Source organism: Chaetodon trifascialis, chromosome 8, assembly GCF_039877785.1.
Source record: "Chaetodon trifascialis isolate fChaTrf1 chromosome 8, fChaTrf1.hap1, whole genome shotgun sequence".
Lineage (NCBI taxonomy): Eukaryota > Metazoa > Chordata > Actinopteri > Chaetodontiformes > Chaetodontidae > Chaetodon > Chaetodon trifascialis.
This window is the reverse complement of record NC_092063.1, coordinates 13313103-13330197: the sequence shown is the minus strand read 5'-3', so window position 1 is coordinate 13330197 and position 17095 is coordinate 13313103. Positions and strand designations below refer to the sequence as shown.

Below are 17095 nucleotides of genomic sequence, written 5' to 3'. Positions count from 1 at the left end.
CCATAATTAATATTGCAGGTATGAAAGAGGTCAGAGGCTTCATTCACATTGCCAATTAAAGAAAAAAAAACAAAACAAAACCCCACAGCAGATCTCAGTCTGCACATACTGAACATTTGGTCCTATGAGTCCATGTTGGAGCACAGCAGAACAAACTACAAAACCGACATCCATCTTGTGTATAAGATTTGACCGCTGCCTGCCAGGTAGCAATGTCCCGTGAGCATCTTAATACTTATATCCAAAAACAATCCAATTACTCCTCAAAAGAAAGCCCAGGCTATGCATAATCCAACCAGAAGCTGATTTTAATGTTTCAAATTAACAGGACAATGGTATCAACAAATACTCTAATTGGTCAGTGGATTACACCACTTTACACTGTTAAAAAAAATAATCTATCAAAGTATCACTGATAAAATCATTAATACCATTATAACCGCAGGGTCATCAGAGATTGGTCACACAATCTAAAAGACTTTTCATCTTTTAGCCACAAGGTGGCAGACCCCAACGACTGGTGATGGATGCTGGTTTCATACAGAGACGATTGTCTAACCTGTCAGAACAGACTGGTCCAAAGATAACACTGCAGTTAAAAAAACAAAACAAACAAAAACAACCAAAGGTACAAAACAGAGCAAAATTTGTTTTATTGTCCATTTCTTGAACGGGTAATAGCATAAAGAAATTAAAAAACACCACACGAAGTTCACGTTAAAACTTGGAAATGAGAAGAGATAAAAATGACATTAAAAAACAAAGAATGAAAAAAAAAAAAGTAACAAGGATACCATCAATTCATTATAAAGACATAATTGGCCAGTGTCAATTGAGTAGTTCTATCCCAGAAGACAGGACAAACTGAAGACTCTAAAAGAGATAAAAGTTTTAACAATAGGATGTGATTATGCAGTCAGGAAAGTGCTGTGGTGGTCACTTCCTTAATATCAAGACTATTTTATCTTGGGTGATTTTAGTATTTTAGTGGGTTCTTAAAACAAAAAACAGTGCACGGCTTTAGGATGGGGGGTGTGCACCTCCCGTGACACATCTTGGTTGATCGCAGCATGTACCACCTCTGGCTCTCAAGATTATATTAACACATGGCCATGGATGCAAAACACCTGACTGACACAATCGCATCCTATAAGCACTAAAACATTTTGTGTTAAGACATGAAAAAGAAGCTAAAGAATACAAAGACAGAACAGCAGAAACCCTAACCCCAGTAGCATACCACCCATGTCCGCTACAGTTTCTCCTCCTGTCTAATGATTCTTCTCAGCAGTCTGGGCCCTTGTGCTCCAGTGGGGCATGGATGAGATAACGACTGTGTCCACTGTCTATGCGTCATTGTTGGACATGGGAAAGAGGGAGGATGGGAGGTTTGGGTGTGAAAAATATCTGACTCAAGATAGTCCCTGCAGTGGAGGAGGTCCTGTTTCCTCCTGAGGTGGTGCGCTCATGCACTGACAGCATCCTTCTCCTTCTTGTCACTGTCTTCATGCCAGGTGAGACGTTCCTCATAGAAGGCTATGACTATCTGTGGGCACTTATGATTGGCCTCCTTGGCAAGCACGAGATCAGCCTCCTCGGAGTCTTTCCTGCAAGGGAAAAAGACCAAAATTTGTCTTTAAATTCAGTTTAGGAGGGTTGTGCATTTCTGCACAGTATCTTTGTCTCATGAGCTTTTCAAGATGGCAACCAATAAGGCTAATTACATTATACTTCTGTAACTTGAAATAAACCACATAACTGCCTGTACATTATATATACATTCAGTGTGATTAATTATGTCTGATGTCAAACTATGTGCCAATTTACTTATTTCAAAAAGGGGGGATTAAACACTTTAGCTGACTTTGTGAATGCCTTTACATGAATTTCACATTTTAGCATACAGTTTAATCACCACAGTGTAAAAAATAAGTATCTGCTTTGGGTGGTTTGCTACATTATTAGTCAGATAATGTTTTAACATCAAGTCTGTAAACCATGCTTCTTGTAGGCAGAGCAGGCAGATGGAGTTTGTGAACCTGCTTTGGATCTAGACATTTTTATGTTAATATTCCTTTTTATATTGTTATAGACCCCTCCCCCTTAAAAACAAAAAATTACATTTAAAAAAATACAGAAATGAACAAATCACAGCTATGGTACAACTGTTGCCCTATTTTGAGCCAGCAAACACCCTGGAATGGAACTTGACCAGGCATGAGTATCCATCTAGCTAATGTGTAATGACATAAAATTTTATGGCGTGGCTTACTGTTTGTATATGAATGGACAGCCAGGCTATTAGTGCTGCTAATGGGTAATCTGTCAGTAGCAATTTGGCAGATTGAGAGCTGCCATTTAAAGAATCTTGCCATTACAAGTTGCGAGTAGTGGTAGTATTACAGATGGCAACCATTGCAGGCAACACCCGCGGTACCAAAGGGTAGACACCTCGAAACCAGAAGAGCACCAAAACAAGTTTTCTACAGAAGCGATGCAAATACGAGTACCTGAGTACCAAGGCCAGTGCTCACAACTTAATTTGAACTGTTATCAACGGCAAAATGAAACTGGGGTGAGACAACCGTGAAGCTATTCCCCAATTACACTCGCTCATACAGTAGATTATCCTGACCAAATGACAGTAGCTTAAACTCAAACACACAGCACAGACAAGAAAAATGTGGGAGGTGTTCGTCAACCCCAACTTCATGTATAAGCTTGTAGCATCTTAACATTTATTTACAGATGCAGAATACTAACTACATACATTATTACCAGAGCTGCAGATAGTCAGTACACATCTACCAGATGATGGCAGTGTGTCTGCATATAGAAAAAGGGCCCTACGGAGTGCTTTGAATAATTAGGTTTCATCTGACTTGAAATAAAAACCTGTGTTCCATAATAAATGTTATTGTTGTTTCTATTAAGACTACTGACACCACTTCCACTCTCCCATGGGAACTGAAGCTTTGTATACTCTGACTTGATTGGGGCAGCCGCCAAGAAGCGATGATACGAGACATCTGTGGAGTTTTGTCGGTTCAATCACTGCACAAATGTTTTTTTTTTTTTTGGTTGTTGTTTTTAAACGAGCCCTTCCAGCTCAAGCTTTTTTTTTATAACAAAACCATGACTACATGACACCACACTTTTACTCTAAATTAGGTATTTTCATATCACAGATGCACAAAGGCATTGTTAAGGCTTTACTGGAAAAATAGGAGACTGATGTAGGTTGATAGATAAGTGTGGCAAGCAGCAGCTCTGCAGGTGCACTGAACTGATGTTAACAGGGCAAAGGAATGAATATTATATTTCTCATAATTAAAGTTAAGGCGTATTGATGTAAAGCACATCAGTATTAATTGTGAGTGTTTATAGAAAGAAAAAAAGGATGAATTAACGAACTACAAGCACAGACAATATTGTTAAATGAATGTGTACGAGACAATGCATTAGTTTTAAGTGATGACTGAAAATTCTGATTGGGGGACAGGCCAAGATTTAATACTAAAGTCAACAGCCACCTTAAGACAATTTCTAACGACAATATTATCTGTTTAAATTTCATCCAGCCACATTGGCAACATGCACATTTTGGGATGACATATCAACAAAACCTACCACTTCATAAGAAACATTAGGTCTCCACATGAGTCAGTTGCTCCTATGATCTTCTCTGGCTCAAGTCCTCTCTCAAAGCCACGTGCAACTAGAATGTCATCCTGACAGAAAACAAAAAACAGAAAAATAAATGTTTGTAGTCTACAAAAATCGTCATGTCCACAACCAACTATACTTTGTACAGTAACTGTTTAGATATACAAAAAAAAGCATGATTCTCTAACAATTCTACGTAGCATAAAACACATTTGAACAAACTTTTAACAATTACTTTCAAATACTGAGCAAATCAATAAAATCCACAATTTCTGACCAAAACCTGTAGATTCAATACATGCTTATTGTATGACACACAAAACTGGCCAAAGTCTTTAGTAAAAGGTGAAAAGGTGCCGAACTGCATCCTTACATACATAAAGAACAGCATCTCCCTCTCCTAAGAGGAGACACCATTATTATCATACAAATAGTGAGCTTTTAATCAGGGGTGAAGCCATTTTTTTCCTAGAAAGCTACTTTTGAGTTCCCACTGTACAACACACAAAGAAAAAAAAAAAAGGGGGGGGGTGTCAACCTCACAGTTTATATTAAGCTTAAACTTGACAACAGTCTGCATCTCAACATATTTCAAACTTGAAATTTAACAAAACTACTGCACCAACATGTTACAGACCTCCTTTTTCTTTTTGGGCTTACTGCCACCCTCCTCATCATCGTCTGAACTTCTCTTCTTTGAGGTACTGGAGTCTTTGGAGCGTCCCAAGGAGCCTGTGCTTGATTTGCTGCCCCCACTGCTAGGTGTTGAGCTCCCACTGCTTTTCTTGTAGGTCTTCATGAATTCTGAAATAAGCTCAGGGCAGTCCAGATTCTTCTCTGGCTCCCACGTGTTGTGCTTTCTGAGGAAGATCACAGTGCAACATGTCAATGCCAAGTTGGTAAATTGGCACCAACCAAAGTCTGGCAGAATATGAATGCGGCTGACAGATTTCATATGCAAAGTAATGATACTATTGAGTGGCTGGTGAACAAAGTTCACATTTTACAATTAAATTTCCCAGCCAGGGCAGCACCCATATCACCCAACTATTTCACCAGCACTGACCAGAGATGGGTGAGCTACTGATATCAATATAAAAGGAATCTATGCTTGATATCACCTGTTATGATCATAACATTGTAATATTCTTGAATCTTCTTAATTTCTTGGTTGTGAAAGCAAACATTTACAGTAAACTTGGAATTTTCTGAGGGTATGTGAATGTTGTATCTGACTCAGAAAGGCAGAGAATTCCCCTGCCTGCTCAGGTAACAACATCCACATTTCTAGCTGATAATGACCCTTTTCCTACTTTGTTTCCAAGTGGGGATACCCAACAATACACGTCCAAATATAATGTAATATGTGTGATGATGAATTTAAACTATAGCCCTGCGCGGTGTTGATGATGCATCCTAAATCTGTAACGGTGTGAGTACAAGTACGGAAAGCACAACGACTGGAACACAACTTACTCTGAGTATCCTTTCCACTTCAGGAAGAACTCAACCCTGCCTTTCACCACCCTCCTGTCCAGCACCTTCTCCACAACATATTCTTCCTCATCAGAGGATGAAGACTCCTCTTCGCGAGACTTTTTGCCCATAGCAAAGTTTGTCGCAGGCCAATGGCACTTCCCTGTGTAGGAGAACGATAAAGAAGCTAACGTTAACGTTAAAGATATACGGATGACCCCTTACAAAAGGTGTGAGTTACCTGAAATATTCCGCTATATGTTGTTAAGAACGACGCAGGGACTTCTTATTTCTGATCGATATACTTTAACGTCAGCCAATGCTATCTAGATACTACCGGGTATTAACGAAAGGCATCATTCATTTCATTGTCGTTAGTTATCCCAATCTGCAACAGGCACGACAAACAAAACAATTGGACTGGCAAACGATCTCTCAGTAACGTCAACTGTTCTCTCGCTAAATACTTAAAGGTTGGATACCGTTATGAGAAAACGTAATGCGTGCACATTTCAGTCAAAACATAATGTTGTGTTTCCTAAGCTACTAGCTAGGTTAGCTAACCAATGGGCATAAAAGCAAAACTTGCTAACGCAAGTAGCCTGCAGGCTAACGCGTCAACAAGCTAACACTAGCTATATTTGACACCAAAACGCCAAATGTTGAACGCTACCTACAACAGCATGAAACACTTTGGTGTATTAACTACTCCTCACCCTTTGGATGTGTGGACCGTCGGTTTTGACCCGTTAACCACAGCGATAACGCGTGTCTTTTGTGGACCCCGTCTGTGAGGCCAACGCTGAGGCTACTTTAGCATCTAGCCTAGATCACATAAAGGTGCTGTGCGTAAAAAGCGCGCGTTAAATGCGCACAATGAATGTATCCGCCCCTCGGTCAGCTGATGACCTACATATTTGACTAACGAATACACTCCTACTGACTATAACCTAATTCTTCAATATTTCGGACATGTATGCTTTAACAGTTTACCGTGTCTCAATAAAAATACATACTACATAGAAACCTGTGTATGTCAGTTAAAGGTAGAATTCCTAGTTTTGTCACCGGACTGAGAAAGCTCCATCCACAGATCAAAAATCAGAATAATTTAGGATTGTGAGCAATCGTTTTAATATGACATTTGTTGCCTGTTGTACCCATTACATGTTTACTGACCTGACAGTACGACGCATCAGATATATCTTACAAATATCCTTTCACATATAACACCCACAGCCTTTTTTCTTTGCTTTTTTTATTGTAATCGTGAAATTTACGCCTACCGTCAGGTTATTGGCCGTTTGCCGTGATTGATTGAATTTGGCCCAATCAAGATTTGCTGAATGGTGACGACAAACTGCAGCGGGAACTATTGGCCAATTGCTGTGCCAGAGAGGTGTATCCTTTGCTATTTATTGTACTTTCGTTGCATATCGTGGTAAGCTCTGACGCAGTCCATCGTTGTGAGGCCGGGTCATAAGGAGTGCCCAAGGATTTAAGCTACAATATGTCGAAAGATGTGAGTATCACAATAAAACACCGTTTATATGTTTTTCCTTCAAAATGGGTGTCTGAAATTTAAGTCATTGCAAACCACTTCGATAACTCCATGCTCATTGCACGCTACGTTTTCATCACTACTGCCGCAGCTATCAAACGCTGTAACGCCGCCATTTTATAGCAGCCGGGCCTCGTGGCCTTTTGTTTATGCCGTCAGTTATGTATAAAATTCAGGAGCCTCAGTAAGCCTTTTGTCTGTAATTGTATTAAAAGGGCAAAACAACGATACGCAAACAGGCGCATGCATTTAGTGTTGGCATGTAATTGCTGCGAACAGTCCCCTACGTGATTCTTGCGTCCCGTTAGCGTAAATGGCGGCGACATCACCCTCCTCCGCCATGTCCCCTTTTTTTTATATGTGGCGCAGGGTTGCGCAGGATTAGCGCTTTGTTGTTGCTGGAGCGGTTTATTGTGTTCATAGTTGTTCCGAAAATGGCATCGGTTATTCTTTAAGTATTTATGTCTTGCTTTGTCCATTGTGCAGGTCCCACGTGAGCCCGAGCAGCTCCGTAAGCTGTTCATTGGGGGTTTGAGCTTCGAGACCACAGACGAAAGCCTGCGGGCTCATTTTGAGCAATGGGGGAGCCTTACAGACTGTGTGGTAAGTAGGATTCATCGTGGGCCTTTTCAAAACATTACCACCCACATTTTCTTGTATGAATGTGTGATTTGTGGGTAACAATCAGAATAATCTTCCTTCAGGTCATGAGGGATCCCAACAGCAAGAGGTCCAGGGGCTTTGGGTTTGTTACTTACTCGTCAGTACAGGAGGTTGATGCTGCCATGTCTGCCCGTCCCCACAAGGTTGATGGAAGAGTTGTTGAGCCTAAACGAGCTGTGTCCAGGGAGGTATGTTGAATTTGCTGTTTTTGTCAAACTCCACCTTGAGTAAATGTCTCGCATTTAAAGAAAGGGTGGGTGTCGTTAATGCAACTTTCTTTGATCGCAGGACTCAAACAGGCCAGGTGCCCACGTAACAGTGAAAAAAATCTTTGTTGGAGGCATCAAGGAAGATACAGAGGAGTCACACCTGCGAGATTACTTCCAGCAGTTTGGCAAAATCGAGGTCATTGATATCATGACAGATCGCAATACCGGAAAGAAGAGGGGCTTTGCTTTTGTGACCTTTGATGACCACGATTCAGTTGACAGGATTGTCAGTAAGTACGAATGTTCTCTGTTGCAGATTGTGCCAGATTTAAGTCATTGTCTTGAATGTCTGCCTAATACTCCTCTCCATCCCACAGTCCAGAAGTACCACACAATCAACTCCCACAACTGTGAAGTGAGGAAGGCTCTCACAAGGCAGGAGATGCAGACAGCAGGAATGGGTATGAGAGGTGAGCTCAATTTATTGAGTGAACCCAGGTTTTGTTTTGCAACAATTACACTTCATATCATGTTGTTCCGGGTATCTTTCAGAGCTAATGGTTGTGTTTTTGTTTAGGGCGCAGCAACGGCGGACGGCCCTATGACTACGACAGAGGCTTCAATCAGGGTTAGACTTTGGATAATAGCATTCACATGATAGCTTTTCAAACTATGCTGGTGTGATGCCTGACTCCCGAATGCATGTTCGCTTCTTTCAGGTGGCAGGGGCCGGTATGGAGATGGTCCTTACAATTGCAATGGAGGTGATGGTGGTAAGTCGGCAGTTTTGTCACATGTAATCACATGTTGTCATAATTGAAGTTTGGATGTGTATTCAAAGAATGTACGTTTCAGGCTATGGAGGTGGTCCCGGCGGTCCTGGTGGATATAATAACGGTGGCAACCGGGGATATAACCAAGGTTACAGCCAGGGTGGAGGAGGAGGTGGGGGCTATGGAGGAAATGGTTATGACAGTAATGGTTATGGTAAGTGTTTGGCTCCCCTTAATTAAAGCTATTCTGTGTCCAATAAGTGGTTGACTGACTTTTGCAAATGTCCTATCATAGGCAACTGTGGCGGAGGTGGTGGCGGAAATAGCTACAACAACATGGGCCACTACGACCCCCAGGCATCCAACTTTGGCCCAATGAAGAACAACTTTGGCGGCGGTGGTGGCGGCGGTGGCAGGAACTTCGGTAAGATGGAGATGGCAGATGCAAGGATGTGTCCTGTCGTAGCTTCTAACGTTCAAAGTTTCCAAAAGCTGAGTTTTGTTTCTTCCTACTCTTCTTCCAGGTGGCTATGGAAATAACTCAAACAATGGTGGATATGGTCGTCCAGGACGATTTTGAAATGTGAAGTGGTAAGTACTTGAAGGCATGCCTGAACTATTTTTGTATCATAACCAGAGTTTGTAGTTGCAGGGACTCGTTAAGTGTAGATAACGATAAAGAAAAAAAAATTCACTCTGGATCTCAGGTCATACAAAGTCAGTGCACAGTTAACAATGTTGTTCCATATTGTTCAACAGGACTGAGTACTTAGGAGAGGAGAGCAAGGAGAGGAGAGCAAGCGAAATGACAGGGCAGCTGCAGGTTTACCTCCTAAATCTGCTCAGCCAAACAGTTGTGGCAGGTTACAGCTGCTGCAAGAAGAGATGAACAGTAGATAAATCATGGAGGGTCTTCATTTAAACGTTTTGTGTTTTTTCATCAATGTGTTTCTGGAAACTAAGCATTCCAATGAGGTTTTATGTAGATTTTTCTTCTAAAGTCTGATTTTTATTTGTAACTGCATAAAAGCAAACTGAAATAAACCATCTTTCAGTTTTTTTAAAAAAAACAAAGAAGTCTCGTTAGCCTCTTTAGTGGTTTGGGAAAGGGAGGGTTCACTGCTAGTAGCTGCACAAAGTGGGGGTGACGGCCACATATCATGCAAGCGTGGAAAAGCTCATTTTCCTGAGACGTATGCGAAGCACTGCACTAGTCACCACACGCTCCATAAGTCAGTTCATTTACAACACTGATTGAGGGATGAGGAGTGGTGTACAGATTCATCAGTCATCACTTGGTACAGACTCTACCCTGAGTTCTGCAAAGATCATCTGGAGGATGCTAGCTTACATGCAAAGTCTTTGAGGCTAGCCATGGAAGCCAGCTGAGGGAGAGAAGTAGCAAAACCATCGCCAGGATCATTGAAGCAGGTGAGAGTGAGAACAGAAGCCTGAGGCTAGCAGGCAGCAGCTACCAAAGGCTTAAATGCTGTCTGTAGGTAAGACCAGACTTCTCAACTACTGATAGTATGTCTTGCTTTTGTCATGTAGCTGGTAGTGAGTTATGTAGCCCAGTAATGATGTAACATTTGCAAACAAGTTTTATTATGACTTGCACCAATGTTGACTGGTAAAATTTGCCTCCCAATTGTGATTTTAGAGGCCATACAAACATAAAATTGCATGCTCTGAACAGAAATGAAAACACTTTCTTTGCGTTCTTTTCAAGATGACATTTTACTTATTTGGATTTTCTGCTTTCTAGGAAACTCCACACACATGGTCTCCAGAACCTGGTTTCATTTCAGTGACAATGGCTCAATCAGGTACAAATATCAAACTGTTGCACATCACATTTCACAACTTCTTTTCTTTTTTTTTGTCAAATTGAAATTCATTTTATTTTCACAGGTTTGCGGAACAAACATGCTGCTGAAGACTTTATATATTTTTAAACTTTTTTTTAACTTAACACTTGACATTTTTTTTTACTCTTTTTAATAAAATATTTTTATAAAACACTCTGGTGTGGTTTCAGTCAGTTGTAGGAGCATGAAAAGTGTCCGTTGATACGTCTGACTAGTTTAACATGAGGATTAAGTCATAAACTCAAGAACTGATTGTGCAGCTTCCAGCCAGTTCATAAACTTCAGTTGGCACAATCAGGATGTTTACCTTCTGTACGAATATTAAATAACAATGAATGACTGCCCACTCCACCCACACACCCACACCCTCCCGTCTTCAGCACTGCTCTCTCTTTTGCATAGCTGTGTGAGGTACCAAATAAATTTTACCATCTGGTGTCTGTTGGAGAGAGTAGTCGTCAGCTGAGTATGGTTGTCCATCTTCATCTCTTAAGTGGGAAAATACTTCTGAGTAGAGGTCTGTGAGGCGACATTTAACAAAAGCCAAGCTGCGTTTGAACTCAAGCTTCTCCTTTGCCAGGTGCTCTCTCTGGGCCTGCAGCTGGCTCAGTTCTCTTTCTAGGTGAATTATGCTCTCAAGCTTCCTTTTCCTGCAGTTCTGTGCTGCCACCTTGTTCTTCCCTCTCCGCCTGATGTCCCTGACCAGTGCTAGTTGAGTATCTGTGAGAGTATACTGTGTCAGGAGCTCATTGAAGTCATCTACGGGCAGATTGATAATCTTATCCATGGGGAAGGGGATCTTCAAAGCCATGGCCCGCCGCTCATCCCTGCTGAGAGGTGCAGGAGCGGAGACGCTTCCTTGTTTTGTGTGCATGTTATGCTGTGAGCTCCCTCTGCTGGACACTCCAGCGTCAATGTACAGGTTGTTCAGAGCAGTGGTCTGACCCTGCTGTTTGACTGACCAAGGAGTCTGGGCATCACATGGTGTGTGAGATAACGTGGGCTGGGGTGAGAAATAAGACTGATGTGCACCTGAGTGTAAATATGAGTGAGACTGATTCTGGTAGTCCATTGAGTAATTGATGTGTGCTCCTCTGGTGTGTTCATTCATGCCGTCTGGTTCACCATCACTATATGTCATACCTATGTCTACACTCTGGTAACCTGGTGCACCACCAACAGGATTATCTGGGGAGGCCAAAGGGGGACTAGAACCCAGAGAGAGACCAGAGTCTGACTCCAGATCATCCGCTGAGCGAGCATGCAAACTTTGTCCATGTGTAGTCCACGGCATGTGACGATTTAGACCCTGAGAGAGACAAGCGTTGGCCCTCCTGTGCCCTTGACTGGTGCCTGACATGTTCATCTGTTCCCTCGGAGCCATGAGTGAGGCCTGTGTGTGAGAAGAGACTGGGAGCATTCTTTGATGGAGCTGGGATTCAGAGTGTCCGTACATGGACTCTGTGTTGCTGCCCATTCGATGACAGGCAGTCACCCCTTTTGAGTAACATCCATCATATGGCTCAGCAGTGCTTAGCTCACAGGCAGAAGCAGGAGGAGGCTCAGAATGGGACTGAGCCATCCCATATCCTCCCATAGGGACCATGGGTTCCATGCTTTGGTACTGTGTTGTGTCATAGGAGCCTTCAGCAGAGACTTCAAACTATGGTAGGAAAAAGAAAAGGGGCATACCCAGTTATTACTGAGAGGCACATCAGTATACATGTCACATCAACAGCAATAAAATGACTGAAGGCAATTACTAAATTTACAAGACCTCAGAGTTAATTAGTGGAACAGTGTATTTTTCACAATTCATCTGGTTCACTATAGAGCGCAGTTTGCCCCCACTTCAGCATGCCACCCATAGCCTGAAGGGCTCTCAAAGATGTGATCAGGTTTCACCTGGAAACAGATGGCTATTGTACGGTGCAGGGGGCCGCTAACAACATACAGCACTTGCCCCCTCTCTCAATCTCTTCATCCTGCCATCACTCAAATAGGCCATTGTTGCCTCCCTCAGCTGAGCGTGTATCAGTGTTTCAACAAATAGCATCAGATGAAAATATGTAAAATTATGTATCTATTCAGCTGGGATGAAACAAATCTTTGAAGTAATTATAAATTCATTTATGAAGCACATTTTAACTGTTGTGTTTCATACCTTACTTTGAACATGACACTGAGAACAATATACATTTTTCACTAATTAAAATTAATTGATCAGATACATTAATATCTGCTGAGGTCGCTATAGGCCTCAACACAATACAACCTGCACCTCAATAATGATACAGCATGCTGTGATACCATAATAAAAAACCCTGATGTGGAGCTCTCAGTGTATCAGTGCTGAAGAGGTACCTGCAGCTCTGTGATGGCCATCAGCTCCTGCCAAGCCACATCCATCTCTGTGTCCTGAGGGGCTCCATGAGACCTGGTTCCAGCAAAATTAGTTGACATGGACACTCTCCCACACAGCTTGCCTGGAGTGGCTAATATCTTGAAGCAGAAAAGAAAATGACTGCTGATAAAAACACAATTCACAAGCATATTTTAGGCTTGATCACGTGTTGTGGTTTGTGTGATTGACCTACCTCGCAGGTTCTCCTCGGCGGGAGAACATAGTTGACGGTTGAACACATTCAGAACAAGCTCTTGCTACAAAAAGCCAACCTGGTGAGGACACAGAGCAGCGGGTTATTACCTACCTCACCTCTAAACGTTGGCACACCAGAAAGAAAACCAAAAAAAAAACAAAAAACACATACATTCACTCAGAGTATCTGCGAACCATGAAGTCCCACCATTAAACACGCATTTCTATTACATACAGTGCATTACATGTCGGTGCTACATGAATGACAGTCTGGGTGTTGTGTAGGTTCTTCTTGAACACATGAAGGGTTCAGTTGAGTTGAGTTGACTCCTCCCATCAGCTGTCCCAGGGTGCAGCTATGCCAACCCCTGATAAGACAATCTGTGGGAAAACAGTGGCTCTGCAAGACAGACTGAGGTCTGATGGCTGCTTTGGAAAATTTAGTGTATGGCTAACATGTTGGCAGTAATTTTTCAACTATTTTGGCAAAGTTCTGACAGAAGGCAGCTATTTTAAAACATTACCATCTCCAACTTGTATTTCCGATTTTTTTCAGTTAAAGGCTCACAGCTGTGGAAAGGCTGAATTAAAACTGAATTAAAAGCACAATCAGAATTTAAAGCTCCCAGAACATAAATGGCTTAAACAGTGGCAAAGATGTCAGTGAATGAGTTTTGAATTCTTGTGCCGTGTGTGCACACTTACATACTGTACATTTATATTTATACTCGTGTACACACTCGAACTCGCGGGTCAGTGCATATAGTCCTGTACATTCTGTACATACACACACAGACACATGCATTTACACACCAACACAATCTGTATTATTTGTCCTGCTGTTTTTATTCTGAACCTGCTTGTTTAGATGTTTTAATTTGAAGCCTAACCAGGGTTTAGCTGCAAATTAGCTTCAGTTTTAAATGCCCCACACCCAGTGCAACTGTTGCACTGCTTCCCCTTATGTAAGAATATTTCTCAGTGTTACATAAACTTAGAAATTAATGAATTCATTAATGGTCAGAGTCTTCTTCATACAGCTTGCTGTGTGTCACTGAAAACCCATCTTTTGTGTGGACTTGATATATGATTTTATTCTCTATCTTTGCAGTGGAAAGATCACTTTAATAATTTTCATGTTATTCCTGATGCTATAATGATTCCAAAAATATTTTTGAAAAGCAGGCTTCCCATCAATAAACAAAAAAAAGGGATGTGATGAAGGAGCAACTACTCTCTGACAGTAACACAGAGAGTACGACGGCCTACAGTCAGTGTGAGGGAGCAGCTGAAGATACCGTTAAATTAGAATGAAAAAGTTATCGCAGTCAGGCTAACGGGACTGCAAGCTGTGTCACACTGAGGTGTCACAGATTCACAGATTGCACGCTTGGTGCAGTGAGGTTAGCCTGTGAGAGACTTAAGAGGTGGTTTGTATCAATTAGAATGTCTCAGTTTTCACACGCTTTTTGCACATATAGCAGTATATTTCTAGTATATGACATGTATTTTTAAAGTAATTCTTTCTGTTTGGTAATGGTTAAATCCATGAACAGGATCACCTCTAACCAAACGTGATTCCTCTTTTCAATTAATTACATGTTTCATTTCCTTTTATTGACCCTCTAAACAAACTTTTTGTAATATTGATTAATATTTCAGTGGGACCTGTCTGTGTATGACATCTTACTATAATGTGCCATGTGTGAATTGTTTTGTGATGTTTAAAGGCTCTAAAACATGGGGTTACAATGATCATAGCCTGCTAGAACTAACGATGTGTCTGTGGTAAGTTTCTGAGGGCTGTTTCCTTTACTGCAAGGAATCATAATTCACTGTCAACACTCAAAAATCTTTTCACAGGTTCAGTCAGTAAATAAGGGCTCTGACAAAACAGTGACTCAAATTAAGTCAGCAAGACAAAACTTCTATAATAAAATCTGGAAATCTATTTGTCAGCATATAGTGGAATTTTCAACACCAATATAATTACACTGTTCAACAGTTTCACTTTGTTACATGATGATGTGTAATATATTTTCTGAAGTGTTACATCTGCTTAAATATTCTACAATAAAGAAATCATTCAGGTGGTAACAGTGTAACCTCCAAAGCTTTACAATAGAAAAACCAAATGTCGGACAAATGAGTCAAAGGAAGGTGTGAGTGAACATACCTGAGCAGCATTCTCAGCTTCTTCAACCGGTGTGAGGAAAAAAAAAACCCCTCAGATGTTAAGCACAATCCTGGTGGTAAGAAGAAGAAAAAATGAGTAAAAGGACGTTCTTCTTCACATATGTTGTGCTGTCTGCTCACTTTTAATAAATCACAAGGAGTAAAGCACACAAGGCCTCTTGCCCTATCTCTTACTCAACTGTCTGCCTCTCTCTGCTCAGCTACACACACAGCCACCGGCATAAATGGGATGGCTCTGTGCAGACAAACGCAATCTTCCTGTAAAGCACCCACACCACATTTTTTTGCACTCTTGTATCCTTAATAGCACACTTGCACCCCAACCTCCAAATTTCCCTTTTGCCCACACTACAAACCACAAACCAACAGTCTGGCATGCACCACGACATTCATTCTGTCAGTCCACACTGAAGTAGGTAGATGTTTACAAATTAAACACAAACAAACAAAAAGTCCTATAAGCAATTTGATTCTAACTATGCCATTAGCCGGATGGTTGTCTTGGTCCTGGCCAAACCGTAGAAGAACTGTGTCCCTTTAAATCCTCCCAAACAAAAGGTATAAAGAGTGTGATGTGGAGCACCTGGAGACAGAACCGGCATTGCAGTGAGGGCCCTATTCAAGCAGGGGTGGGTTGGAGGCAGGATTGAGACTTAGTTTAGTAGAGATGGAATGTACACCCTCCAACAGGTAAGAAAGACTACATTGTTCCTTTATCTGGCAGAGCAACCGACAAGGGAGAGAGAGGAGCAGGGGGAGAATGGAGGGGAGCGTGTCTTACATAGCAAGTGACCATTAAAATCCCTCACAAAAAAATCCCCTCATTGCCCCAATCTGAAGCCCTGTGAGCAGTGAATTCACAAAGGCTATGTGTTATGTAGAACTGCCCCACTGCGCAACAGCTTTCATGCAATTACTGACAGTAGAGATGTTGCATATTTATTGTTCCAAAGAGCCTGTTTGTCTTTATGCACAGTGAAAGGTTACAGTCTGTCACTGTGTCGGTGAACTATTCTGGATCATATGAAATATTCAAGACCTTTCATGCTCTGGCAAAGACCCCCTGCTGTGTACATTGTGTACAATATAATGGATAGATTTCATTTTAGCAGAAATCACTTGATGGATATGTTGAAATATGCTTCTGTTAATTCAGCTTCTGTGGCTATGTTACAGCCTTGTATATATTTACAGTGAGCCCTCCAAAGCAGATGTAGAATTACCTGCATATAAGGCATCCCCAGTCCATTTTAAGCAAAACAGAGCACTGCGAGAATTTCTTTTTCTCAGAAATGCAAAGCCGAAAACAGATGTCACGATCCCTCTCCTCCTTGAACTGCTTTTTTGAGACCATTAAACAGAAAACAAATGTAATTGAAGTCGGAAGAAGTCTCAGACGAAGTATATTTAGATTCAAATATTCTAAATTTGGTACAGAAATGGACAAAATATTTATACACAATTTCAATCAGCTGTTTAGTACACAATATAATTGACTGAAAGTGTTCACCCTCTTTATTTAGAACACGGGAAAATAATCACCTATAAATTGATCTTTATGCGGCGTATTTTCATTCTTTTAACAGCAAGTGGCCTCTCTAGTGAGGAAATGTATAAAACAACAATCCAGAAACAACATGTTATGGGGGGGTTGAATATTTTTATAGTGTGTAAAACACACGTTAAAAAGCTAATGCTAATTTTAATGTCATTTTAGACACTTAGAGTAGTAATTCAAACAAGCATATTGAATTTCTAATTATCCAAGAACACAAGGAGTGTGATGATATATCTTTGGGGTAATTAATGTGATCGCTTGACTTTTTATTGTGAAATGAATACACATTTTAGGTCTCGTAATAAACAAAAATGCAGTTAAGACTTTCAGTAAGGCGCTGTGTATTCAAAAACCATGAGAACATGGAAGGTTTTGTCTGGCCCGTTACAATATCTCATCCCGCTGAGACATAAATCTCAATGTTTTCTCTGTCATTGTTCTAAGATGGAAAAAGTAGGTGGCTGACAGAGTCAAGAAAGGTGAATGTCTACCAGGAATCAAAGAAGGGACTTCCCAACCCCAGTTC

General features: G+C 41.2%; 4 protein-coding genes across 12 annotated transcripts in view; 1 reads left to right on the top strand and 3 right to left on the bottom strand.

The window, feature by feature from the left end:
* znf740b (zinc finger protein 740b) overlaps positions 1-17095 on the bottom strand; it is a 60144-nt gene that overhangs the window by 18742 nt on the left and 24307 nt on the right. The window lies entirely within an intron of this gene.
* cbx5 (chromobox homolog 5 (HP1 alpha homolog, Drosophila)) lies at positions 291-6411 on the bottom strand. Of its 2 annotated transcripts, none has more exons than XM_070968681.1 (5): positions 6322-6411; positions 5143-5305; positions 4304-4526; positions 3631-3731; positions 291-1607 (listed from the first exon to the last, which is right to left on the bottom strand). In XM_070968681.1, exons 2-5 carry the CDS (start codon positions 5271-5273, stop codon positions 1466-1468), a joined length of 597 nt encoding a protein of 198 aa, XP_070824782.1. In that variant the 5' UTR covers positions 5274-5305; positions 6322-6411; the 3' UTR covers positions 291-1465. The 2 variants fall into 2 exon arrangements, with proteins under 2 accessions (XP_070824782.1, XP_070824781.1); XM_070968680.1 differs by lacking the exon at positions 6322-6411 and adding an exon at positions 5859-5988.
* Positions 6534-10369, top strand: hnrnpa1b (heterogeneous nuclear ribonucleoprotein A1b). Of its 7 annotated transcripts, none has more exons than XM_070968973.1 (12): positions 6534-6664; positions 7190-7306; positions 7408-7554; positions 7655-7865; positions 7953-8036; positions 8153-8203; positions 8295-8348; positions 8431-8562; positions 8644-8772; positions 8873-8939; positions 9108-10174; positions 10260-10369. In XM_070968973.1, exons 1-10 carry the CDS (start codon positions 6653-6655, stop codon positions 8926-8928), a joined length of 993 nt encoding a protein of 330 aa, XP_070825074.1. In that variant the 5' UTR covers positions 6534-6652; the 3' UTR covers positions 8929-8939; positions 9108-10174; positions 10260-10369. The 7 variants fall into 7 exon arrangements, with proteins under 7 accessions (XP_070825074.1, XP_070825073.1, XP_070825071.1 ...); XM_070968970.1 differs by having other exon boundaries at positions 6535-6664; positions 7953-8045; positions 10114-10174; XM_070968968.1 differs by having other exon boundaries at positions 6535-6664; positions 7953-8045.
* On the bottom strand, positions 10263-15112 carry nfe2 (nuclear factor, erythroid 2). Of its 2 annotated transcripts, none has more exons than XM_070968964.1 (4): positions 14992-15112; positions 12814-12892; positions 12581-12718; positions 10263-11879 (listed from the first exon to the last, which is right to left on the bottom strand). In XM_070968964.1, the coding sequence occupies exons 2-4, from the start codon at positions 12859-12861 to the stop codon at positions 10593-10595; spliced, it is 1473 nt and encodes a 490-aa protein (XP_070825065.1). In that variant the 5' UTR covers positions 12862-12892; positions 14992-15112; the 3' UTR covers positions 10263-10592. The 2 variants fall into 2 exon arrangements, with proteins under 2 accessions (XP_070825065.1, XP_070825066.1); XM_070968965.1 differs by lacking the exon at positions 14992-15112 and adding an exon at positions 12988-13080.

Coding starts and splice junctions, on each gene's coding strand:
- cbx5 (XM_070968681.1), bottom strand. CDS start 5,273: ATGGGCAAAAAGTCTCGCGAAGAGGAGTCTTCATCCTCTGATGAGGAA. Junction 4,527..5,142: donor AAGTGGAAAGGATACTCAGA/GTAAGTTGTGTT, acceptor GATCTTCCTCAG/AAAGCACAACACGTGGGAGC. Junction 1,608..3,630: donor CTAATGTTTCTTATGAAGTG/GTAGGTTTTGTT, acceptor TTTCCCTTGCAG/GAAAGACTCCGAGGAGGCTG.
- hnrnpa1b (XM_070968970.1), top strand. Junction 7,307..7,407: donor GGAGCCTTACAGACTGTGTG/GTAAGTAGGATT, acceptor ATCTTCCTTCAG/GTCATGAGGGATCCCAACAG. Junction 7,555..7,654: donor AACGAGCTGTGTCCAGGGAG/GTATGTTGAATT, acceptor CTTTGATCGCAG/GACTCAAACAGGCCAGGTGC.
- nfe2 (XM_070968964.1), bottom strand. CDS start 12,861: ATGTGTTCAACCGTCAACTATGTTCTCCCGCCGAGGAGAACCTGCGAG. Junction 12,719..12,813: donor CGCCGAGGAGAACCTGCGAG/GTAGGTCAATCA, acceptor TTCTGCTTCAAG/ATATTAGCCACTCCAGGCAA. Junction 11,880..12,580: donor TGGCCATCACAGAGCTGCAG/GTACCTCTTCAG, acceptor TTCCTACCATAG/TTTGAAGTCTCTGCTGAAGG.